Source organism: Cololabis saira, chromosome 19 (genome assembly GCF_033807715.1).
Source record: "Cololabis saira isolate AMF1-May2022 chromosome 19, fColSai1.1, whole genome shotgun sequence".
In the NCBI taxonomy this organism is placed as follows: Eukaryota; Metazoa; Chordata; class Actinopteri; order Beloniformes; family Belonidae; genus Cololabis; species Cololabis saira.
The window spans coordinates 11,856,007-11,875,990 of NC_084605.1; the positions used below are offsets into that span (position 1 = coordinate 11,856,007).

A 19,984-nucleotide genomic window follows, 5' to 3' on the forward strand; every position below is an offset into this window, starting at 1 on the left:
ATCAGGTGGGAATGTAATATAACAGCCCATGAGAAGTGTGTTTTTCTATGAAGGAAACGATTCAGGAGGAAATGTCGGCGTCTCAGCTTTTCTCTGTTTTGTGAACATCGCCTCCCTCTGGTGGTTACAGACAGGAGCTGCTTTCCTAGAGTCTATAATTAGTTATTTCTTTATTAGAAAAACAGCAGCATGATCTTGACCCCTGGATATTTTTGAAAACAAAACAAAAATGCAAGTTAGTCTAATGGATAGATGTAAAAGTGTTAATCCGTTTTTCCTCTTAATGTCAGTCTCTAATTCAGAAATCCAGGAAAGAAGGATTGCATGTTTTTATAATTCCTATTTTCATACAAATATTTTCCTTTTGCAAATTGATAATTAAGATAGTTTCATTAAGTAGACTCATTACGTTTTTAGATTTCTATATTCAGTTTTGCTTTGTTTAGCCTCCCTCTTCAGTGTTTGGGGGCAGTCAAAAAAATGTGATTTTGAACTCTGAGGTGGAAAAATAGAACTTCCATAACAGAGATGTTGTCAAGTCATGTCATCACAGAAAAGTACCTGATGTCTGCTGGTTAATTAGGTTAAAGTCTTGAAAAAAACCCTGCATCTCTAACAAATTTATGAATTTGCAGCTAATGATGAGCTAAAAATGAAAATCACATACATTCAGCATATGTTTGCTTCTTATTCATTCAATAATAACATTTTTGCTGGTGAAAGGAATTTTCTGGGTTTAGGACATCCACAACATCCTTAAATTCCTGGCAGTGCTAATTCTCACGGTGATGCAAATGCATTTAAAAATAAACATTATCAAGTGACACAAAATGTTAAGCCTTTAATGCCTGACATATAAAATAATACACATTTTTGTTATTTTGAGTGTTTATTATATATATAGCATAAAACCTTTTTTTATTGTGATTATGGAGGTGGTAGACATGTCTCAGAAATTCATGTATCAAATACAATACGCCTGGCATTATAGGGTTAAGACTTAATTTATAATAAGACATTTTTTACTTATGGAATCACACTGGTAAAAAATAAAAATAATTAAACGTGTATTTATGAAGACGATCCTGTGCATAATGTAAAAATGAAGGGTCTAGCCATTATGTTCAATTTAACTTCTTTTCTTTAAAAAAAGCCTAATTGTCTGGACAGAAATAATCTGTTAATTTAACTTATTACATTTTACATTAGAATTAGCCCAGTGTGTAGTAGGAAACAACAGATAGTAGGGGGGGGACATTTTGTTCTGTTTAACAAGAAACGGGCGCAAGAAATTGACAACGTTACAGATAGGACGAGGTTTTTAAATTTTTTACTTTCATTACTCAGTGTTACAATCTAAAATGATTTCTCCCTTTCTTTCTTTGGCTTTCTTTGTCGTATTTAATTTATTTGTTGATCTTTTTTCATTTGCATCAAGGTGCCATGTAGCCTTTACCAACAGAAACTGTGATTTGTTAAACATATTGAATTTGAACAGTTTTAGGATACCTGTCTGATAAAATCCCAGAAGATGTGCAGCGCCGACTACAGCCTTGTAGGGCAAGGACATACTGTACATGTCCCCATAAGCAGAGGCTTATACCCCCCAGCATTTCTGACGTACCGGATTAGCACCTGATGAGTCTTTTTGAAATCATGGAAATGTACAACGATTTAGGAGAAATCAGATCCACTCTCTATCAAAGTTGCTGTTACTTGAAAACATTATGATGTATATTCTATAATCATAGATTTGAATAAATATAGAGTATAATATTTAGCGTTTCACCAACATTTGAAAGAAAGAAAGAAATCAGTGGCAAAGTTCCACTGAATCCTTCCCATTCAAACCCAACAGTTCTGCATACATGAATACAGTTGTGGGCGGCTGTCATTAAAGCAGCACGGTGTGTCGGGTGAAAGCGACATTTGATAGGGAGGCTGAAGGTTGTCATGCCTCATGGCTAAAATGGAGGGGACAGACAGGGAGGGGTTGGAGGGATTCAGCCGAGATCCAATTTCAACAAGGCAGCATTCCCTCAAAACTTCAAGACAGACGACGTGAGGCAGGGAGGGACGGGGCAAGATCCTGGATGTTCCTTGAGCAAACAACTGGCGGTGGAGTTTGTGTCCAGCCAAATCAGTGACTTCAGCTGGAGGCCCTGGACCACACTGCAACTTTCAAGTAAACAACCAAACAAGGACTTTGTGTATGTGGCAGACATTGATGATGACAAAGGGAAAGATAGACCACCTGATGAGCTTACAGGAGGCGAACAATGTGATTCTTCACCCGGCCATTAGCCTGTGTCAGCAGCTGTTTTATAATTAGTGAGTAAACTCTCTCCTCCCACTAACTGGTTACTAACTTTGTTCGTTGTTTTGCTTCATGGTCACATTTTAAGTAAATTAAACTCTAACTGATTTGTTTGTTATGTAAAGGCAGTACTCGAGATGAGGGGGGATGGCATCCCCCCTGAAATAAAAACGGTCAAAATCATCCCCCCTGTAAAACTGCCATCCCCCCTTTCCATCCCTTATGTCATTTCATCAATGAATGTGGTTTTATTGCTATTTCAACATTTAGAGTCATCCTTAGAAAAATAACACCAGAAAAATGTGAATATTTTCACCTATTTCAAGTAAATTTTCACTTGAAATAAGTAGGAAAATCTGCCAGTGGGACAAGATTTATCTTCTTATTACAAGCAAAAAAATCTTGTTCCACTGGCAGATTTTTCTACTTATTTTAAGTGAAAATCTACTTGAAACAGGTGAAAATTGTTGTTTTTTCCAGTGATGAGTCTTCTTTGAGATTTTTTTTTACTAAAATGAGACATTTGAACAAGAAATAAGACAAATATTCTTGTTAAGATTTTGAGTTTTTGCAGTGATCCATTTTACTTATCCTGTGAAGGACAGAATCATATTGATAAGTTCAGAAAACTGTTTTTTATTTTTGTGTTTTGATGTATTTGATGTAAGCCCAGTGGATATTTAAAGCTTACAGAAGGCTGCATTTAACTGCTGCTATGTCAGTCCTGCAGTATTTCTGCAGGTGTTTTGGTCAGTGCTATTATTTGTAATATATTATATTATTTGTAATCAGCACAAATTATCTGTCCCCATATGATAAAATCCACCATCCCCCCTGATTTCTTTTTACAACTCGAGTACTGTGTAAAGGTTATTAGGTAATGAAATATGTCGTGCTACAATATCATCAGTCCTGCCATTTTGCTTTTGTAGTGCTTAAAAATGAACAGCCTAAACCCACTGATGGACTTCTGCTCTCAGACAGGGTTCGCTTTTAAGCCCAGCGATTGTGCGAATTCACGGGAGAGCGGTCTGCAGCGTTGTCTGGCTGTGGACACAAACGGGGATGGATAGCGAGGACCCGCAGGCCAACGAAGGAGGAGGTAAAGAGGGGAAAGAGGGTGATGGGGAGAAAGATAAACAACTCAAGAACCGGCTCAACAGTGAGGAAAAAGGAGAGCAGGAGAACAAAGGGACGGAGAAGGAGAAGAAGAAAGAGATGCGGCGTATGGGCTCTTTCTGGAGGAGTGGGTGGGCTCTGAGTGAAAGACTGGCCATCAATGTGTCAGGAATGCGCTATGAAACTCAGCTTCGCACCTTAGCCCAGTTCCCTGACTCGCTGCTTGGTGATCCCAGGCGGAGGTCGCGATACTTTGACCCGCTTCGAAATGAGCTTTTCCTGGACCGTAACCGAGCCTGTTTTGACGCCATCCTTTACTTTTACCAGTCAGGAGGGAGGCTCCGCAGGCCTGCAAACATACCCTTAGACATCTTCATGGATGAGCTCATATTCTACGAGCTCGGAGAGGACGTCATGAACCGCTTCAAGGAAGATGAAGGTTTTCCAAAAGAGGAGGAGAGGCCACTGCCGTCCAACGAGGTCCAGCGGAAACTGTGGATGCTGTTTGAGCATCCTGAGTCCTCGTCAGGTGCACGCATCATTGCCATCATCAGCGTCATGGTGATCGTGGTATCCATTCTCATCTTCTGCCTAGAGACACTCCCTGACCTCAAGATGGACAAAGAGGTTGGGAATCTACTCTCTTACACTACATGCATAACACTGGCAATCACATTAGGATGAAGCCTTAAAAAAGTTAGAAAAGCTTTTATGCTCTGTAGCACCCTATAATGTAATAATTTCCTGAAAATGTAATAACGCCTGAAAATGTAATGAAATTTGCACTTAACTCAATCGAAAATGTAATAAAACCCAATAATGTAATAACTTGACCAATATTGTAATAAAATATCCTGACGGATATTGTAATAACATTTTTACTAATAATGTAATACCTTATTACATTATTGGGAATTATTGGTCAAGTTATTACATTATTGGGTTTTATTTCATTTTCGATTGAGTTAAGTGCAAATTTTATTACATTTTCAGGCATTATTACATTTTCAGGAAATTATTACATTATAGGGTGCTACATGCTCCCTAGTTTTCCTAGATGCACATCCATACTGTAGATGTGGACGAGCTAAAAAGCACAAATGAAAAGTATCTCGACTTAAAAAAAATACTTTAGTCGCCTCAAGGAGAGAATGACAGAAGTTGCAGAAAAAAATCAAATTCATGTAAATTATTAGAAGACGCAGTGATAAAACTCCTGAAATACACTTAAATAAAGCTCACATTTACTTCCCAAGTAAGCTCTCTATTTCAGATTAACATTATGCTTATATTCTAATGTCTGCGCATAATTTATACACTTAATTTATGTACTTAAACGTATATGAGTATACAATACGCATACACATAATAAACTGTACTTTATGTGGACGTCAATTAAAACAACACAAGATCTGCTGCCATCTTCTTACAAGTCCATATGAGTCGGCTGTGGATGTGATTTCTGTAAATAGTGTTTCTGGCCTCTGTTTCTAGCAGTTTCCCATTTTGTATTATATACTTAAGTACTGATGTACTTTTGACAGTTTGTACGAATTTGGTAACGGACTCGTATGGACTTGCCTGATGGAGATACTCTGTGTTCATTTACTGTGTTCTTTTAAGACACTTTTTGTACTTTTACAATGTTTAAATGTCTCCGGTTTGCCTGCAAGGACTCCAGGCCACACTTTCGTTTAAGTGGAATAACATTTTTATAGTCTTGTCAGCTATTTATTTGGATGTAGGTTGATTGCTAATATGAATTGCTATTTTGCAGCAAACATAATCAGTTCTCATTCATAACTGCTTCAGCTCATGTTATTTTAGTCCCTAATGAAAGTTTACACTCCTCATATTCCTCATAAAAAGGTTTGTATTTTTAGCCAGCATTAAGACCCAGTCATTGTTTGCTGGTTATAAATAAGTCAGTACTATGGAAGCCAAATAAACAAACAAAAAAAAAAACAACTAATCAAACGATACATTTCCTTCAAATTTCTTTCCCAAAAGTTCATAATAATTAAGTTTCCACTTGTTTGAAACTGAGACGATCCAGGTTATTTTATGATTAACACATGTCTTAGTAACTGGCTTTAGCATATGCTAGGTGCTATGGTGCTACATGTTTGATTCAAAAGCTATTTTTTTTTTACAGGTCTCTGGTTTGAAAGCAATTTTATATGTTTATATTAAGCTTTCATATTCTTAGAATGTATTCCGATGCCAATGCCAGATAAATTTAAACAACATAAAAGAAAAATCTGCCTCTTTAACTGTTTCCAAACCAGCAGAGGATAAGGTCTCGTATGAAATACGTTTAACTATTTGGGTCAATGAAACGCGATATCATAGGAAGCAGGTGTTTAGGTAAACACTCACTTGGAGAGTAGCATGTGTGGAGGAAAAATACTGGCATGAGAAGCTATCAGCCAATAAATCTGGATGCAGACCAGAGAAAAAAGGGGTAGACTGCAGGAAGAGTGTGATTATTTTAGTCTGCTGTTAAATGTGATACAGATTTAGTAAGTGTTAAGGATACAAGGAGTAATGGGTGGAGTCTAAAGTACAAATGCTAGAAAGGAGAAACGGATGAGGAGCCAGTTAGCTGAGTTAACGACAGGTCACATGTGACCTTAGACATGAGCAAAGGTGAGCCAAGGCCCGCCGGTGGCTAAGAACCGGAGACTGAAAGGTCTCGCGGGATGAGTAACACACACTGGGTCATGTTAACACATTCCTCCAGGGCTGCTGCACTGGGCCAAGCCAGCTTTGCTGCCAGGAAACTACTGTAACATCTTCCCATCCAAGTGGGTACACCGACTCAACTACACTGGCATGTTACACACCGACAGCGGCCAGTGAGATGGGAATAGCGACAAAGGTGCAGATGGATGAGGAGCACTGCAGCGAGACACTCATGTTTCTCTTCAGAGATCTCACAGGGTTATATTTAGTCTTAGGAGAGCCCTTGGAGCAGATCAACACATACTTTAGTTGTCTACCTTTAGCAATAAACACTGTCACTGACCTGCTACTGATAATCACAAGTAGTACTCAAGGTTCATTTCAGAGACTCTGAAACACTGTGACGCTCAACCTACTACAACATAGACTAGTCCCATAAATTGATCATTTTATATCCATGTCATTTGTTGGTGTGCATTTGACTGGATGTTGGGTGTGAGATGTTTTAAATATCCACTATCCAGTATCCACTATCCACGGTCCGTGAATATAATGCCTACTGACATGCCAGATGGAACGACAGGTGGACTGAAAAAGAGATCGGAAAGCTGCATACGCTTACGTGATGCTGCCAAAAGTGGGAACCAATCAGAAGGTGGAAAAACTGAAGTCCAGTTTATCTTATCAGAGTATCATGAAAACTAATATCTCAAAGGAATTTTTTTTTGATAGACCAGTAGATGTGCACTTAGGAAAATGACTTGTGAGTGTTCAGGTTGTTTTGATGTTACATTAATTCAGTCAAAGCTTGCATGCAAAGTGATGTACAAATAAAAATCACATCAGAAGCTCGGTGGGGCTAGTAATATTGCCGAAGAATGTTTCAGCTTAGCACCGCTGGGGATCAACCATTTTTGTAAGAGATCTAAGTAAATTCCAGTCCCAACTTGCAGAGACAAGAAGATTTTTATACAGAAGAAGAAGAAGAAGGGCATATTTCCTAAATAAATTGTAAAAAGTGAGGTCGTAATTTTGCATAAATCTAGAAAGAAAAAGATCTTTTACAAATCCGGTACTTTAGTTTAACAATGGCTCTATCATAAAAAATAGAATGTTTATTTGATGTAATTCCATAAAAAAATATCTCTTCCCTTCAACTAAGTTCAGATGTGTTTTTGTTTTTACGAGGTTCTGGATTGCCCTGGATTGACATGAGTGAGAAATAGAGTCATAAAAGACTACGGCTATATTTCAAACGGCATGCTCTCATGTGTACACAGTACACTATGTACACAATGTTCCTACATGTGCAGAGTGTAAATGAGTGCTGCCCCAAATTAAAACTGTCCCTCTTACTGGAACTGATGAGAATAAACTCTCTGCTCTTTGTTACTGCCATGTTACTGCTAAGATTTGGCTTTCATCATACATTTCAAACAATATGAACATAGTTTTCCTTGTCATATTTCAAAATTCTCTCTTTTATCTAAACACTTTTCAGAGAGTAAACACTGTGCTAGCATCTATTGCTAACTGGCGAAATGAAAATAACAAGGTTGTTATTGATTGACAAAAAGGTTTGGAATTAGGAATATTAGTATTAGTAGCCAATGCATTCCTAAAGAACTGTATTTCCATGTGCTGAACACCTTGTTCTGTCATAGACTGATGGAGAGGAAGTGGAAACAAGGCACTCGATTTAACCCATTACTGTATAAAACAATGGACGAAGGATTAGGTCACGTGACCCATTGGCTTCTGAGGATTGGTTTTGAAAGCTGTTTTTCTTTGTGTGGGGCGTAGCTATGTTGCTTCGGAAGCTGGCAGAAACAAGGCCACCGTACTGTATGTCAATCAAAGTCAACTTTGCTCACAGTTTCCTTCAGCTGAACCTCGCCGAAATATCTGCAGAGCTGCAGTCAGACATGTAGACTCAACTGTGAAAACAAAAATGACCATGGCCTTCAGCCATTCCTGGGCTTGTACAAATCGGTGGTTGCTTAGCTTAGCTTAGCTTAGCATGAAACTAAGATCTGTTGCAGTTCCTCGACTGATCGATAGAGGTCGACTACAAAAGCGAGTCAATCTCCATTCATGCTTGTGTTAAAATGTCCAACTTTAGAGCAGAAACAAACATATTTACTGCCTGGTTCAAAAAACAGTTTTGTTCTCCGTTGTTTGATTTCACATCCGTGACAATTCTGAGGGGGCTGAATTTCTCTTCATGCCAAATCAGGAGAATTTATATAAAGCAATAAATCTTTTATTGTGTGTGTGATTGATTGACAGCCAATGGCTGGCCATTATCACTTCCTTATACATAATAATCATTCTACCAAGGTTACCGAGACAATCAGTTAGTACTTACCCAGTGTCAGCTAAACACAGAAGTTATTTTTGATATTGGCATAGAATCAACATGTGAAATGGGATATTCCACTGTAAGTGCCTGCCAGGAGCTATTTCAGCGGGGTTTGGCTGAAGGAGCTGGGAGCAAAGCTAACTTTGATTGACATATGGTTGGCTGGTTTCTGCCAGCTTCCAAAGCTACATACTGTAGCTGCAACCCGCACAAAGAAAAGAAAAAAAGATATGGTTTACCCAGACAGCCAGCTATTACTGCAGCAGATGCAAATTAGCTTAAAGCTATAATCTGATACAGTGCATCAGATGGCAACATTTATGTTTTAACTGTACACTGTCCCTTTTTATATAAAATTGAATTGAATTGAAAAATCCCATTGCACTTTGGGTCAACTGAAAGCAACAAGAAAGAAAAAAAAAATGTAACCAAAGAGCAAAGTAGAGTTAATCCTCACTCACATGTTGGCAGTGGCAACAACATTACTGTCCACGGACTTTGAATGGGTTGATGTCAAGTGTTGCTGAACTGAATTATTGGTTATTTTTTCACGGTGGCCCCATAGCTTCCACCGGAAGATGACGAATTTTTGCACTTCAGTGCAAGTGTCAACCAATCGTATGATGTTACATAGCTTGTGCTACAACTGAAATCATACATAGAGGCCTGGTTGTTTCAAACAATGTGGTTTACAGAGTGGGAAGAAATTCTATTGGTAAAAATAACAAGTCAGGAACAGCCACTATCAAGTTTTGCTGCAACTACTGTGTGACAGGGGTATTAGAAAGGTTTTGGTGCATCAGGTATTGCGCAACCCATCGTTAGAGATTCTCTGTCACTTTAAATTCCTTTTATTTGGATAAGAAAATTGTGGCTTGGCAATAAATATATTCTGAATGTGTTTTCCTCGTTCATTCCAAATAAAGTCACACAAACATAGAACTTCTTCCTTTATCCTCTTACAACAGTCCTGCATCCCTTCCACACAGCAATTATCACTGCAACATCAAGCAAAAAAAGAAAAACATGGTTTTGGTGGTAAACAACAGTTCATTCAGCAGAGAAATACAATTCCACTTGGAGTAACCCATTCAAATAATCTCCTCTGTAAAGTTTTTGCTTTAAAGAAATTTTGGAAAAAGAAGAACTCCTATACATAGGCAGTTTGACCAGATGCCTTTCAGATGTTAATGCCCCACTGGCAAACAGTTTACCAAGCTCTTACCAAGCTATATTCAAATATATAACAAAATGGATGATGGATGTTTGTGTATATAATGACTTTAAAGTTTTCCAACTATTTCAAGTTCTCCCTGTATGCCTTTTTTTCCTTTCCTATTCAGGTGTACCATTCCCATGCAAAGAATGGATCTGAGAGCGTATACCCCTCATCGAGTGTTTTCCAGGACCCCTTCTTCATGGTGGAGACCATGTGTATATGCTGGTTCTCCTTTGAGCTCATCATGCGATTCTCTTCCGCGCCCAGCAAGACACACTTTTTCAAGGATGTCATGAACATAATTGATTTCAGCGCCATCTTACCTTATTTTGTCACCCTGGGAACAGAGCTGGCCAAAGACGATGAGACCTCTCCAACCACATCCTTGGCAATCATCAGAGTCATCCGGCTGGTGAGGGTCTTCAGGATCTTCAAACTGTCTCGACACTCCAAAGGCCTGCAGATCCTTGGTCAGACACTAAAGGCCAGCATGCGTGAGCTCGGCCTGCTCATCTTTTTTTTGTTTATCGGGGTCATACTTTTCTCCAGTGCTGTCTACTTTGCCGAAGCTGACCACAGTAAAACTGACTTTGTTAGTATTCCACATGGCTTCTGGTGGGCAGTCGTCACCATGACCACAGTGGGGTATGGTGACATGTATCCCGCCACAGTGTGGGGGAAATTGGTTGGCTCTATGTGTGCCATTGCTGGTGTTCTAACCATCTCACTGCCTGTACCGGTCATAGTGTCCAACTTCAGCTACTTCTACCATCGAGAGAATGAATGTGAGGATCGAAGCGAGTATACTCATATCCAGACAAGTCTGTGGGAGGACGAGGAGCCTGAAGGGGAGGACGCAGAGGAAGAAGATGGGGATCAAGATGCAGAATATTATGCTACTGAAGGGATTTGCAACCCTCTGAATGGAACTTTGCTGGGTGGACTGTGTACAGGTCAGACTGTGGAGTACAGAGGAGGGAGTTCGTATCTGAGAGAGCAGCTGGTTACTCAAGTATAGAGGGGATGAGAATGTTTTGCACCATTTGATAAACACAGAAAGGAATAACTGTTCAAGGAAAAGCGAATAAGAAGCAGAATGACTAACAAGTGCAATGATGTTCAATGGTCTTGAGGTCCTGGAGAAAGTCACTACAAAGCTACAAACTTGCAATTAGTACAATCAATTTAACACCAATATAGAGTACCTTCTAACAACCTTTTCATCGCCAGCCTTTCCCTCTTCCTGCTTATTGACAGCCTGGCCAGCAATCCTGATTCCTTATCTGATTTAAAGAACACATCTGGTTTCTCTGGATTCGGTGCCAAGGGATGCAGAAGAGGCTGTTTTGGTTGTTGGCTCTTGGATACTTCTGTATGAAACATCCCAGTAAGCCCACTAACACCCCGTTAGGATTGGTTTGGTACGGTTTATACCGGTGAAAACGACTGTGAAGGGAAGAGGTACTAAAAACATTTCCAGAGAGAGAACCTTTATGAAGTGACTGGGTACGGCTGGCCAGGTTAGCTCACTGACGCGTGTCAGTTAAATATCAGTGAAAAGCTACTTTTCAATAATACTTTACTCTACAAAGCAACAGTTTTCCATTTTTCCTCAGGGTAATTATGTAAAAATAACATGAGCTCTTATTTATGAATGCTGCTACCTTGAGATGAAAATAACTTTTTGAAAGCCCTTGCCTTGAAACTATGATGTCTTAGTTATTCTTGCCTTAACGTTTGAAGTGGAAGCAGATGATTGGCAGTATACATGCCAAAAGAACTCAGTCAAGCACTGGAAGAGCCATTTCTGGATGGATATAGACTAAGATTCCTCCTAAACCAGCCCCTCATTCTCAACATCGTTCTGTAAACAATGCACATTGTATAACTCTGGATTATCAGGTTGCTTGGCTGTAGTTTTTCTCAATCTTACCAATTCTGCTTTGGCAAAAAGTATTGGGTTCATCTGCATAATTATACCCACTGTGTTTTAATAAAGGTTTAATTTTATTAATTTTCTTAAAATATTTGTATGATCTATTTATTATTATGTAATAAAGATATAAATCAATTTGTGCCTGTGAAAAAATGCCTATATGACAATGTCATGCTATTTTTGTTTATGTCCTTGACTACATTCGAGGAATACTTAATCCTGCTTTTCCTGGCAGTACTGCAGCAGACTGAGTCTGTATCATGTTTGTCTTTTTGTCATCAACCTTTTAAAAGCTATGAAGTTGTTACACAGTGGTTTTTCCGGTAATATTGCATCTCAGATTCCCTTGAAGTCATAAGAGTTTCCACTACATCACGGTGGAAGGTATGTGGTCTGATATGACATTGTAAACTGCTTCAGTTTACAATTTAACAGTCAGTTGAACTTTTTTGGTGTGTGTCTCAACAATCAAGGGCTAATTCACTGATAGGAATATTTCCTTGTAGGAGCAGGAAGACTTCCCGCTCCCCTCATATGCAAACAAGTTAATATGATGTTCATGACAGGAACATCTTTTACTCTTAAATCCATCCTTTTTTATGGAAACCCTTTATAGGACAGTCAATAAAATTGAAATTTCAACTCTAGAGGGTTATTGAAGAATAGTAAAGGACTTATATGAACATTGTTACATTTTTATGTTTTAACCATAGAGCAGTGGTCGGCAACTGGCGGCCCACGGGCCAAAATTGGCCCGTCTCCAATAATATCTGGCTCGCCAGTTTACATTGAAAATCTGAAAAAAATATTATTATTATTATTATTTTTTTATTATTATTTACTATCACAAAAACGACAATTTCATAGAGAATTCAAATCCATTATTTAGAAAAGATAAAATAAAAGTAGAATCTTCATGATTCCGGACGCACACAATTCTGTATAGTTCCCTGTCACCTGTAGCATAGGGGGGCCTTAATTAGAGGTGCACACAAATATTCAGGAGTAACGTAGCCACAGACTCCTGCAAAACTCCTGAAGCTGTTGAAATGGTAAGACGTATGTATCGGTGCTCTTCGTTTTATGCAAGCTAGCTTGCTTTAAAGTGATTTGTTGTGGTTTAAACTGTGAAAAATACAACTAATAACTTACCTTGAGTTTTGCTGTTGGTCTTTTAAATGGCAAAACGTCCATTATATGTGTAAAAATACGTCGGAAAATCCGCCTCATTTGCATATCCTCTCACTCGCTTCAGGAGACACAGAGAGCTGCTGCTCCGTGTGCACGTGCTGACTGTCCTTTGCTACTGTTCATAGGTGCGTCATGGGTTTTTCATGTGTTTAATGTCGTTCTGTGTATTTTAAAGGACTGCATTTGTTAGTAGCTTGGCAGAAAATAATATTATTATCACCAAGTTACTTATAAGCGGTTTCATAACGCAGCCACAGAGTAGCGCTAAAGCAGTAATAACACACTACTAACAGTCTGTAGCAAATTCAAGTTATTTCATTTAAACTAATGACTTTCTTAAATTACTTTTTTGTACAAGATATAATAGTATAATAATACTAGTAGCTTATAGATAAGGGGAAAAAAGTTTTGTTTAGTAGAAAAAAAAAACATGCTTCGCCTGATTGATGTGATGTTCTGGTCCACCATTCAGTTGCTCCGAAAAAATTTGGCCCGAGGCCAAACTTACTTGCCGACCCCTGCCATAGACTGTAGTTCGACTGAAGTCACCAAATATGGTCACTTGCCCTGTAAAGGATTAAAACTATTACCAGAGAGCTCAAATTTATAAACCTTACACAACCTTGCAAATTCAGTGTCACAAATGTCACTTTCTAAAAGCAGAAAGTCCATAAGAGTTTGCAGAATGCAAACGCAAAATGGCTCATATCCACAGTTTACCAACATTTATACCAACTGAGAAGCTTGAATGTGACTTTGACCGACTCATAAAAAGACGCCGTGTAATGTCAGAGTTTTTTGTGAATGTGTGAAAGAGAAGGTATTTGTGGAACCGAAACAAAGTCAAAAAGGTGTTGGACAGTTGTTCTTATATGGTGACTGCATCCTTCGTGGTTTGTCAGTGGGTGTCATTACTGCGCTGCTATCACGTGATCAACTCAGAAAAAACACACCATAGATCTTTGGATCTGTTTATTTTCATTCAGAATTTCTCTTCACTCTGAGAAAACACTTGACTTGTACAAACAAAAGCTAGCTGGACTTTCCAGGCAACTCTGATTTAGAGAAACTCATAAAAACCAACAATATCAGCATCAACAAGATGCTGCAGCATGAGTCAGTCTTTCCTTAGACACAAACATGCTTCAAAACAACTAAACATATTCAAGAGGATTCCCTGTTTTAAATAGCATTATAAATATACAACAAACAAGTTTACAATAAAACACACAGACATTTTAGAGATCATTGCAATGCGGTATTTTAGTCGTCCGTGAAAAGTTGAGGACTAACCACAGCATTTCGACCTATCCCAAGAAGATCACCAGCGTCTATGCTGAAGTGTTTCTGAGTGTTTGGTGAGTTCTCAGACATGCTTTCCAGGCTCATAGTATTCCTCAGTGGTAGGAAACGAGTGAAAGGAACCGTGTGTGGGTCTGGGGAACGTCTGGAAGCCAGAGACACGGGAATTCCATGATGTGAGGAAAGGAAACGCGTGTATCCATCAGCCAGCAACAGCTCTCTGAAGGAGCAGTCAGCCTCTGTGTAAAGACCCTAAAAGCCACGAGAATTAGAAAATCGTCAGAGAGAGAAAAACAAAAACAATGAAAAATAAATTGATTATGTTTTGTTCAAGCTTACCTGTCCCCTCAGATGACCTCCGCTGTCCACACACAGAAACAGGGAAGATGACTGTCCCCTGATGACTACAGAACCTGCTTTAACTGATTTTAGCTGCAGCACACCTGGAAACATAAAAAAAAATAATCTGTTTTCTGGACCCAACTGTATTTTTTCTCTCTGAAATACATGTTTGATACCAGCTTGTCAACCCAATACTTACTGTATGGAGTCTGAGCATCACTTCCTGTCACTCTGCCATCCGCATTTATCTGCAGAAACATCCCACGTCTGTGGTTTTCTGCAGCAAGAATCACGAGAGGAAAGAGTTCAGCACACCTAAAATTCCCAATTTTTATTTGAATAATTAAAAAAAAAAGTTTTAAATACCTGTGTAAAGATGCACTTCTCTGACCTGAGTATTGAAGGAAAGTAGTGGGTTGGATTCAGGGAGATGAAACGATAGTGAACAGGGGAGTGGAAGGATTAAGAAAAATGAAGGCAGGCAAAAAAAAAAGGTGTTTGGAAATGAAGACATTTTTTAAAAATAGTTATTAAATAATAGTAAGAATTGAGACAAATAAATAAGGAATAAATACAAATAAATAGCTTAAAAAAATACAAAATAAATACAAAATAGAAAATACACAACTCTATGTGAGCAACTTCTAAAGTGAAGGAAGTTTGGTGCTTTTATAAAGGAGTTAGCAGAAGGAGGTCCTACTGAGAGTAAGTATGACTCAGACATTTTGTACATAATTAAACTGTGATTGGGTGCTGCGGGGAACATTTTTTCTTACATACAGTATGTGTTTTCTGGAGTTGCTAAAAAATGCTGAGGGATTGGGAATTTTTTGACCCCTATCTAATTCAGTTTGTCAACGTGAGTCCCTAAAATGTGTTTAGTTTGATCTTACGTCACAAACTGATTTTCATTGCAACAAGTCACAAGTGGCTATTTCATTTAAAATACTTTTATGTCACAAGAGGCCTCATATTATCTATAACAATTACCAGCACCCTTTTACAGTAACCTCGCGTGCTTTCCCATTCACTCACCAATAAAAAACGTTCCTGACTCAATGAAGAAGTTACACAAACACTTGTCTCTGCGTCATCTGTTGAATAAATGACGGTAAATAATTAGGGTTGGAACGTGCAAAGACTGTTTTGAGTTTTATGGTGTTTATCTTATTTTGATATATGCATGTTTGAGATAGAAAAAGAAAGAAGGAAGGAGTGGGTGACACTGATTTACAAGCATTGGGAGTGTTTAGACTACTGCAGCTGTGGAGTCACCAGAGACGCTACGTAAGACTGTAAACTCACTGGTTAAGAAGGCTGCCCGGCATGCATCTGCATGGGGCCATGGGGGCCCCTCCCCGCACAAGTGCCGTGTTCTTAGTGATCTGTGGATCCTGCTTGTCCACTGTGGCGGCCCGTCCCTACTCTTACCTGTATCTGTGGCCAGCTGGATGGTTCCTGGTGAGCCATGGGGGGTTCCGTCCAGTACCCGAGTTGAGGGGGGATGAGGGGGGATTGCATCCCCCCTGAAATAAAAACAGTCAAAATCATCCCCCCAGTAAAACTGCCATCCCCCCTTTCCATCCCTTATGTCATTTCATCAATGAATGTGGTTTTACTGCTATTTCAACATTTAGAGTCATCACCAGAAAAATAACACCAGAAAAATGCGACAATTTTCACCTGTTTCAGGTAAATGTTCACTTGAAATAAGTAGGAAAATCTGCCAGTGGGATAAGATTTATCTTCTTATTACAAGCAGAAAAATCTTTTTCCACTGGCAGATTTTTCTACTTATTTCAGGTGAAAATCTACTTGAAACTGGTGAAAATTGTTGTTTTTTCCAGTGATGAGTCTTGTTTTAAGTGTAATGAGATTTTTTTTTACTAAAATTAGACATTTTAACTAGAAATAAGACAAATTAAAATAAACTCAGTTTATTTTCTTTATTAATTAAAATAAACTCAGTTTATTTTAATTTTTATTTATTTATCTTATTTTGTTTTTTTAATTTATTTTCATTTTTTAATTTTTTTGTTGTTGCTGTTTTGCGTGTCCTGTATTCTAGTTTATTACTTTATTTTTCCTAATATTATTGTCTTCAGTCAGAGTTTGATTGGTAATTGGTACTTACTTTGGGACCTGATTATAATTATGTATTTTGCAGTGTGTGTGTTTTGGGGTGTTTGTTATGTTAAGTTTTGTGTCCTTATTTATTTTATTTATTTATTTATTTATTTTTTGTGTGTATGGTAAAATATAAAACGGGGTATTCTGTCGAACCCTTTGAAAGAAATGTTTATTGTGTAATATAATTTACATGGACTACCCAATAAAGAAACATGTTTTAAAAAAAGAAATAAGACAAATATTCTTGTTAAGATTTGGAGTTTTTGCAGTGATCCATTTTACTTATCCTGTGAAGGACAGAGTCATATTGATAAGTTCAGAAAACTGTTTTTTATTGTTGTGTTTTGATGTATTTGATGTAAGCCCAGTGGATATTTAAAGCTTACAGAAGGCTGCATTTAACTGCTGCTATGTCATTCCTGCAGTATTTCTGCAGGTGTTTTGGTCACTGCTATTATTTGTAATATATTATATCATTTGTAATCAGCACAAATTATCTGTCTCCATATGATAAAATCCACCATCCCCCCTGATTTTTTTTTTACAACTCGAGTACTGGTTCCGTCCAACATCATACGCTCATTTACACATACCACATCACGCTACACAAAACATCACTGCATTGTGAACGACGCAGACCACATCCATTACTGTCTTCTGTCTTTGTCTCTCCATACTTTTAGTCCTTTCTGACAGAATCTCGCTCAGGTCTCAATAAAGTTTGTTAGATCAGACTGTCAAGAAGGGGAAGGACACAATCACCCTTACTCTCACATATGCACAAGCACACTTACATCTGCAGCATCCAACTGCATATAAAAGAGGGATCTTTTTGCCAATCTCAACAATAACACACCACATATATGCAGACAGTTGTCGAAAAAATAAAGATATTGGAAATTAAACTGTTGAGAAGCTCTGGCAGGTCTATTATATATTTGCATCTTTATATCTTTTTTTTACATTTAAAGGAGCTTGAGGCCGGATTGTGGCAAGATTTATGAAAAAAATCCGTATACATTTTAAGTTTTCTAGTGATAATGTCAGATGAAGCGTTCCAAACCCAAAAGAATGAGCCCTCTAGTGTATCTCTCCTTTGCCTTGAACAGGCTGTGTGCTGCAAAATGTGCTACAATTCACGAATTTCCCGCGCTGGGCTGCGGATGTGACGTCACATGACGCTGCATGTGCGTTCTCCCCGTTCTCCCGTGCCGGTGTGGGTACCAGATTGTATCGAGCTGCAATATTTTCCCCGGAAGTGTGCATTTTTTCCCCGCGATGGTATTTTAGTCAGAAGCAGCAGATCATAGTGGAGGTAAAAGGGAGAAGAAACATATACAAGGAATTATCAGAATTATCAGTGATCTTACTGACATAGGCTAAAAAAAATATTAGAGTTAAAACATTTATTAGGGACTATTTTCATTAGACAATTGGAGATTCATCAGTGAGATGAGAACAATAATAGCCTACTATATACAGTATAGGGTAAACAATCTTTTGCTTGCTGCATAGCAGTAAGCAGTTAAATATTTTGATCTTAATAGACATTTAAAATTATCGATTTGCTTTATTACATTTATTAATCATCAGTTTTCACAAGACGGAACGTCATCACGTACGGTCAAAAGCCAATCACAAGACGGAACGTCATCACGTACGGGGAGCCGGTAAAAAAAAGCAGGTGGGAAAAAAGCACCGACACCGGCTTCACTGTTGGCTGCAGTACCCCCAACGGCCGTCGTGGTGAAGGGTGGCGCTAGAGAGTCTCATTTCTTAAAAGGAGCCTCAAGCTCCTTTAACAAAATATTTCTCTGTTCCTGTTTTTTTTCTTTTGACACTGAGCACATCGTTCTGTGGGGGTCGCCGCCTAGAGGGGGAGTCATATGGATCTGGTGCCATGTGACTTCGGTAGCAACTGAAGGACTATAACCCTCTGTTTTCTAGGATGTGGAACATTTTCCCTGCAGGGAGGCTGAACTCTCCCTGTTGGGGTGAAACGTTCAGTTATGCAGGACGGACTTGAGCAGAACCCCTGCCCATTCACACTGAGACCAGTCGACTGAGGTGGTTTGTGCATCTGGTTTGGCCTCATGGACGCCTCCCTCAGTAGGACACACCCGAGGGATTATATGTCTCAGCTGGCCTGGGAACACCTTGGTGTACTTCATGAACTTGGTGCACTCCATGCACCAGTATTGAGTTTCAACAAGTCGTATCCAAACCTGCTCTATCTTTAATCATCACTGGGGTTTCCTCCTCCACTTTTGGCTCATCGCTAACTCTTTGGTGCTCAAACTGATGCAATTTAATGAGTGTGATTATGACAACATCCACGCTTGCTCGCTCGCGTCGATAAAGGACTGTTGTAACTAACAAGGGGACTGTAACTGCAACATTTGACCTCAAACCCTCTCTAATGGGATCATACTAACGTGATCTCATGGTTTACATTCTTTGTCAACTCCAGCGTACAGCTGACAGTCTGCATTTTCTTTATGAAAACTCTTAAAAGAGAAGACTGTAACTTTAACTTACATGTGGTTAGGGTTGCAAAGGGGTGGAAAATTTCCGGTAAATTTCCGGAAACTTTCCATGGGAAGTTAAGCTAGGGAATTTTGGAAATATTCCAAATTGGAAACTTTCCATGGGAACTATGGGAGTGTATGGGAATTATTGGGAATTTATGGGAAAAGAGGAACTTTTTGGCACTTGGCAATATGTTGCTGCATTTTTGTAGCATTCTTCACGTATGTCTTTGCACAGTATTTACATACATACAAAGACTTTCCTTCAACATTCGCTTGTGTGAAATGCTTCCACACATCAGATGGCAAACGTGGCATTTTTCTGCAGAATAACATAAAAAAAAAGCTTGTAAAAACACTAAAGCAATGGCATGAACAGAAATATAGTTGGCTAAACAACTGGAATGGTCTTCAAAATATTTGACAATTGATGTATAAATTCTTGAATGGTTACAGAAAACCGTCTTGCTGGAGTCAGAAAAAACAGCATCAAATTTGAGGTAGCTACCACCATAATAAGCTAGCCTCTTAAATGGTCAATGAAATGAAAAATAGCTTTCATTTAGCACCTAACTTACCAGCTAGCTAGCTACTGTGTTAATACATTTTTATTTAATATTTGCAAGTTAAACATTAATATCATTATAGATCAAATATATTTACCCCATAATATTATCAAAACTTACTTGACTTTATATAGTCCGTGGGCTCAAATGTGTGGCTTCATTAGTCTTGTGCTTTGAGCTCAAATGTGTTGCCTCCAGGCTTCAAGAAATCACCTGTGCATGTGATGGAGGAATGCACAGTGCATGTAGGGGGCGTGGCCTCAATAGCCCTGCAGTAAGCAATGTGC

At 38.6% G+C, this 19,984-nt stretch overlaps 2 protein-coding genes across 3 annotated transcripts; one reads left to right on the plus strand and one right to left on the minus strand.

Moving 5' to 3' along the window:
- Positions 1 to 2,053: 2,053 nt before the first annotated feature.
- On the plus strand, positions 2,054 to 11,763 carry LOC133419711 (potassium voltage-gated channel subfamily A member 1). Of its 2 annotated transcripts, none has more exons than XM_061709107.1 (3): positions 2,054 to 2,331; positions 3,298 to 4,063; positions 9,827 to 11,763. In XM_061709107.1, exons 2-3 carry the CDS (start codon positions 3,383 to 3,385, stop codon positions 10,718 to 10,720), a joined length of 1,575 nt encoding a protein of 524 aa, XP_061565091.1. In that variant the 5' UTR covers positions 2,054 to 2,331; positions 3,298 to 3,382; the 3' UTR covers positions 10,721 to 11,763. The 2 variants fall into 2 exon arrangements, with proteins under 2 accessions (XP_061565091.1, XP_061565092.1); XM_061709108.1 differs by having other exon boundaries at positions 3,302 to 4,063.
- A 2,326-nt stretch (positions 11,764 to 14,089) lies between these two features.
- Positions 14,090 to 18,792, minus strand: fgf21 (fibroblast growth factor 21). The gene is made up of 5 exons (XM_061708100.1): positions 18,626 to 18,792; positions 14,840 to 14,943; positions 14,673 to 14,750; positions 14,471 to 14,574; positions 14,090 to 14,383 (listed from the first exon to the last, which is right to left on the minus strand). The coding sequence occupies exons 1-5, from the start codon at positions 18,790 to 18,792 to the stop codon at positions 14,093 to 14,095; spliced, it is 744 nt and encodes a 247-aa protein (XP_061564084.1). The 3' UTR covers positions 14,090 to 14,092.
- Positions 18,793 to 19,984: the final 1,192 nt, after the last annotated feature.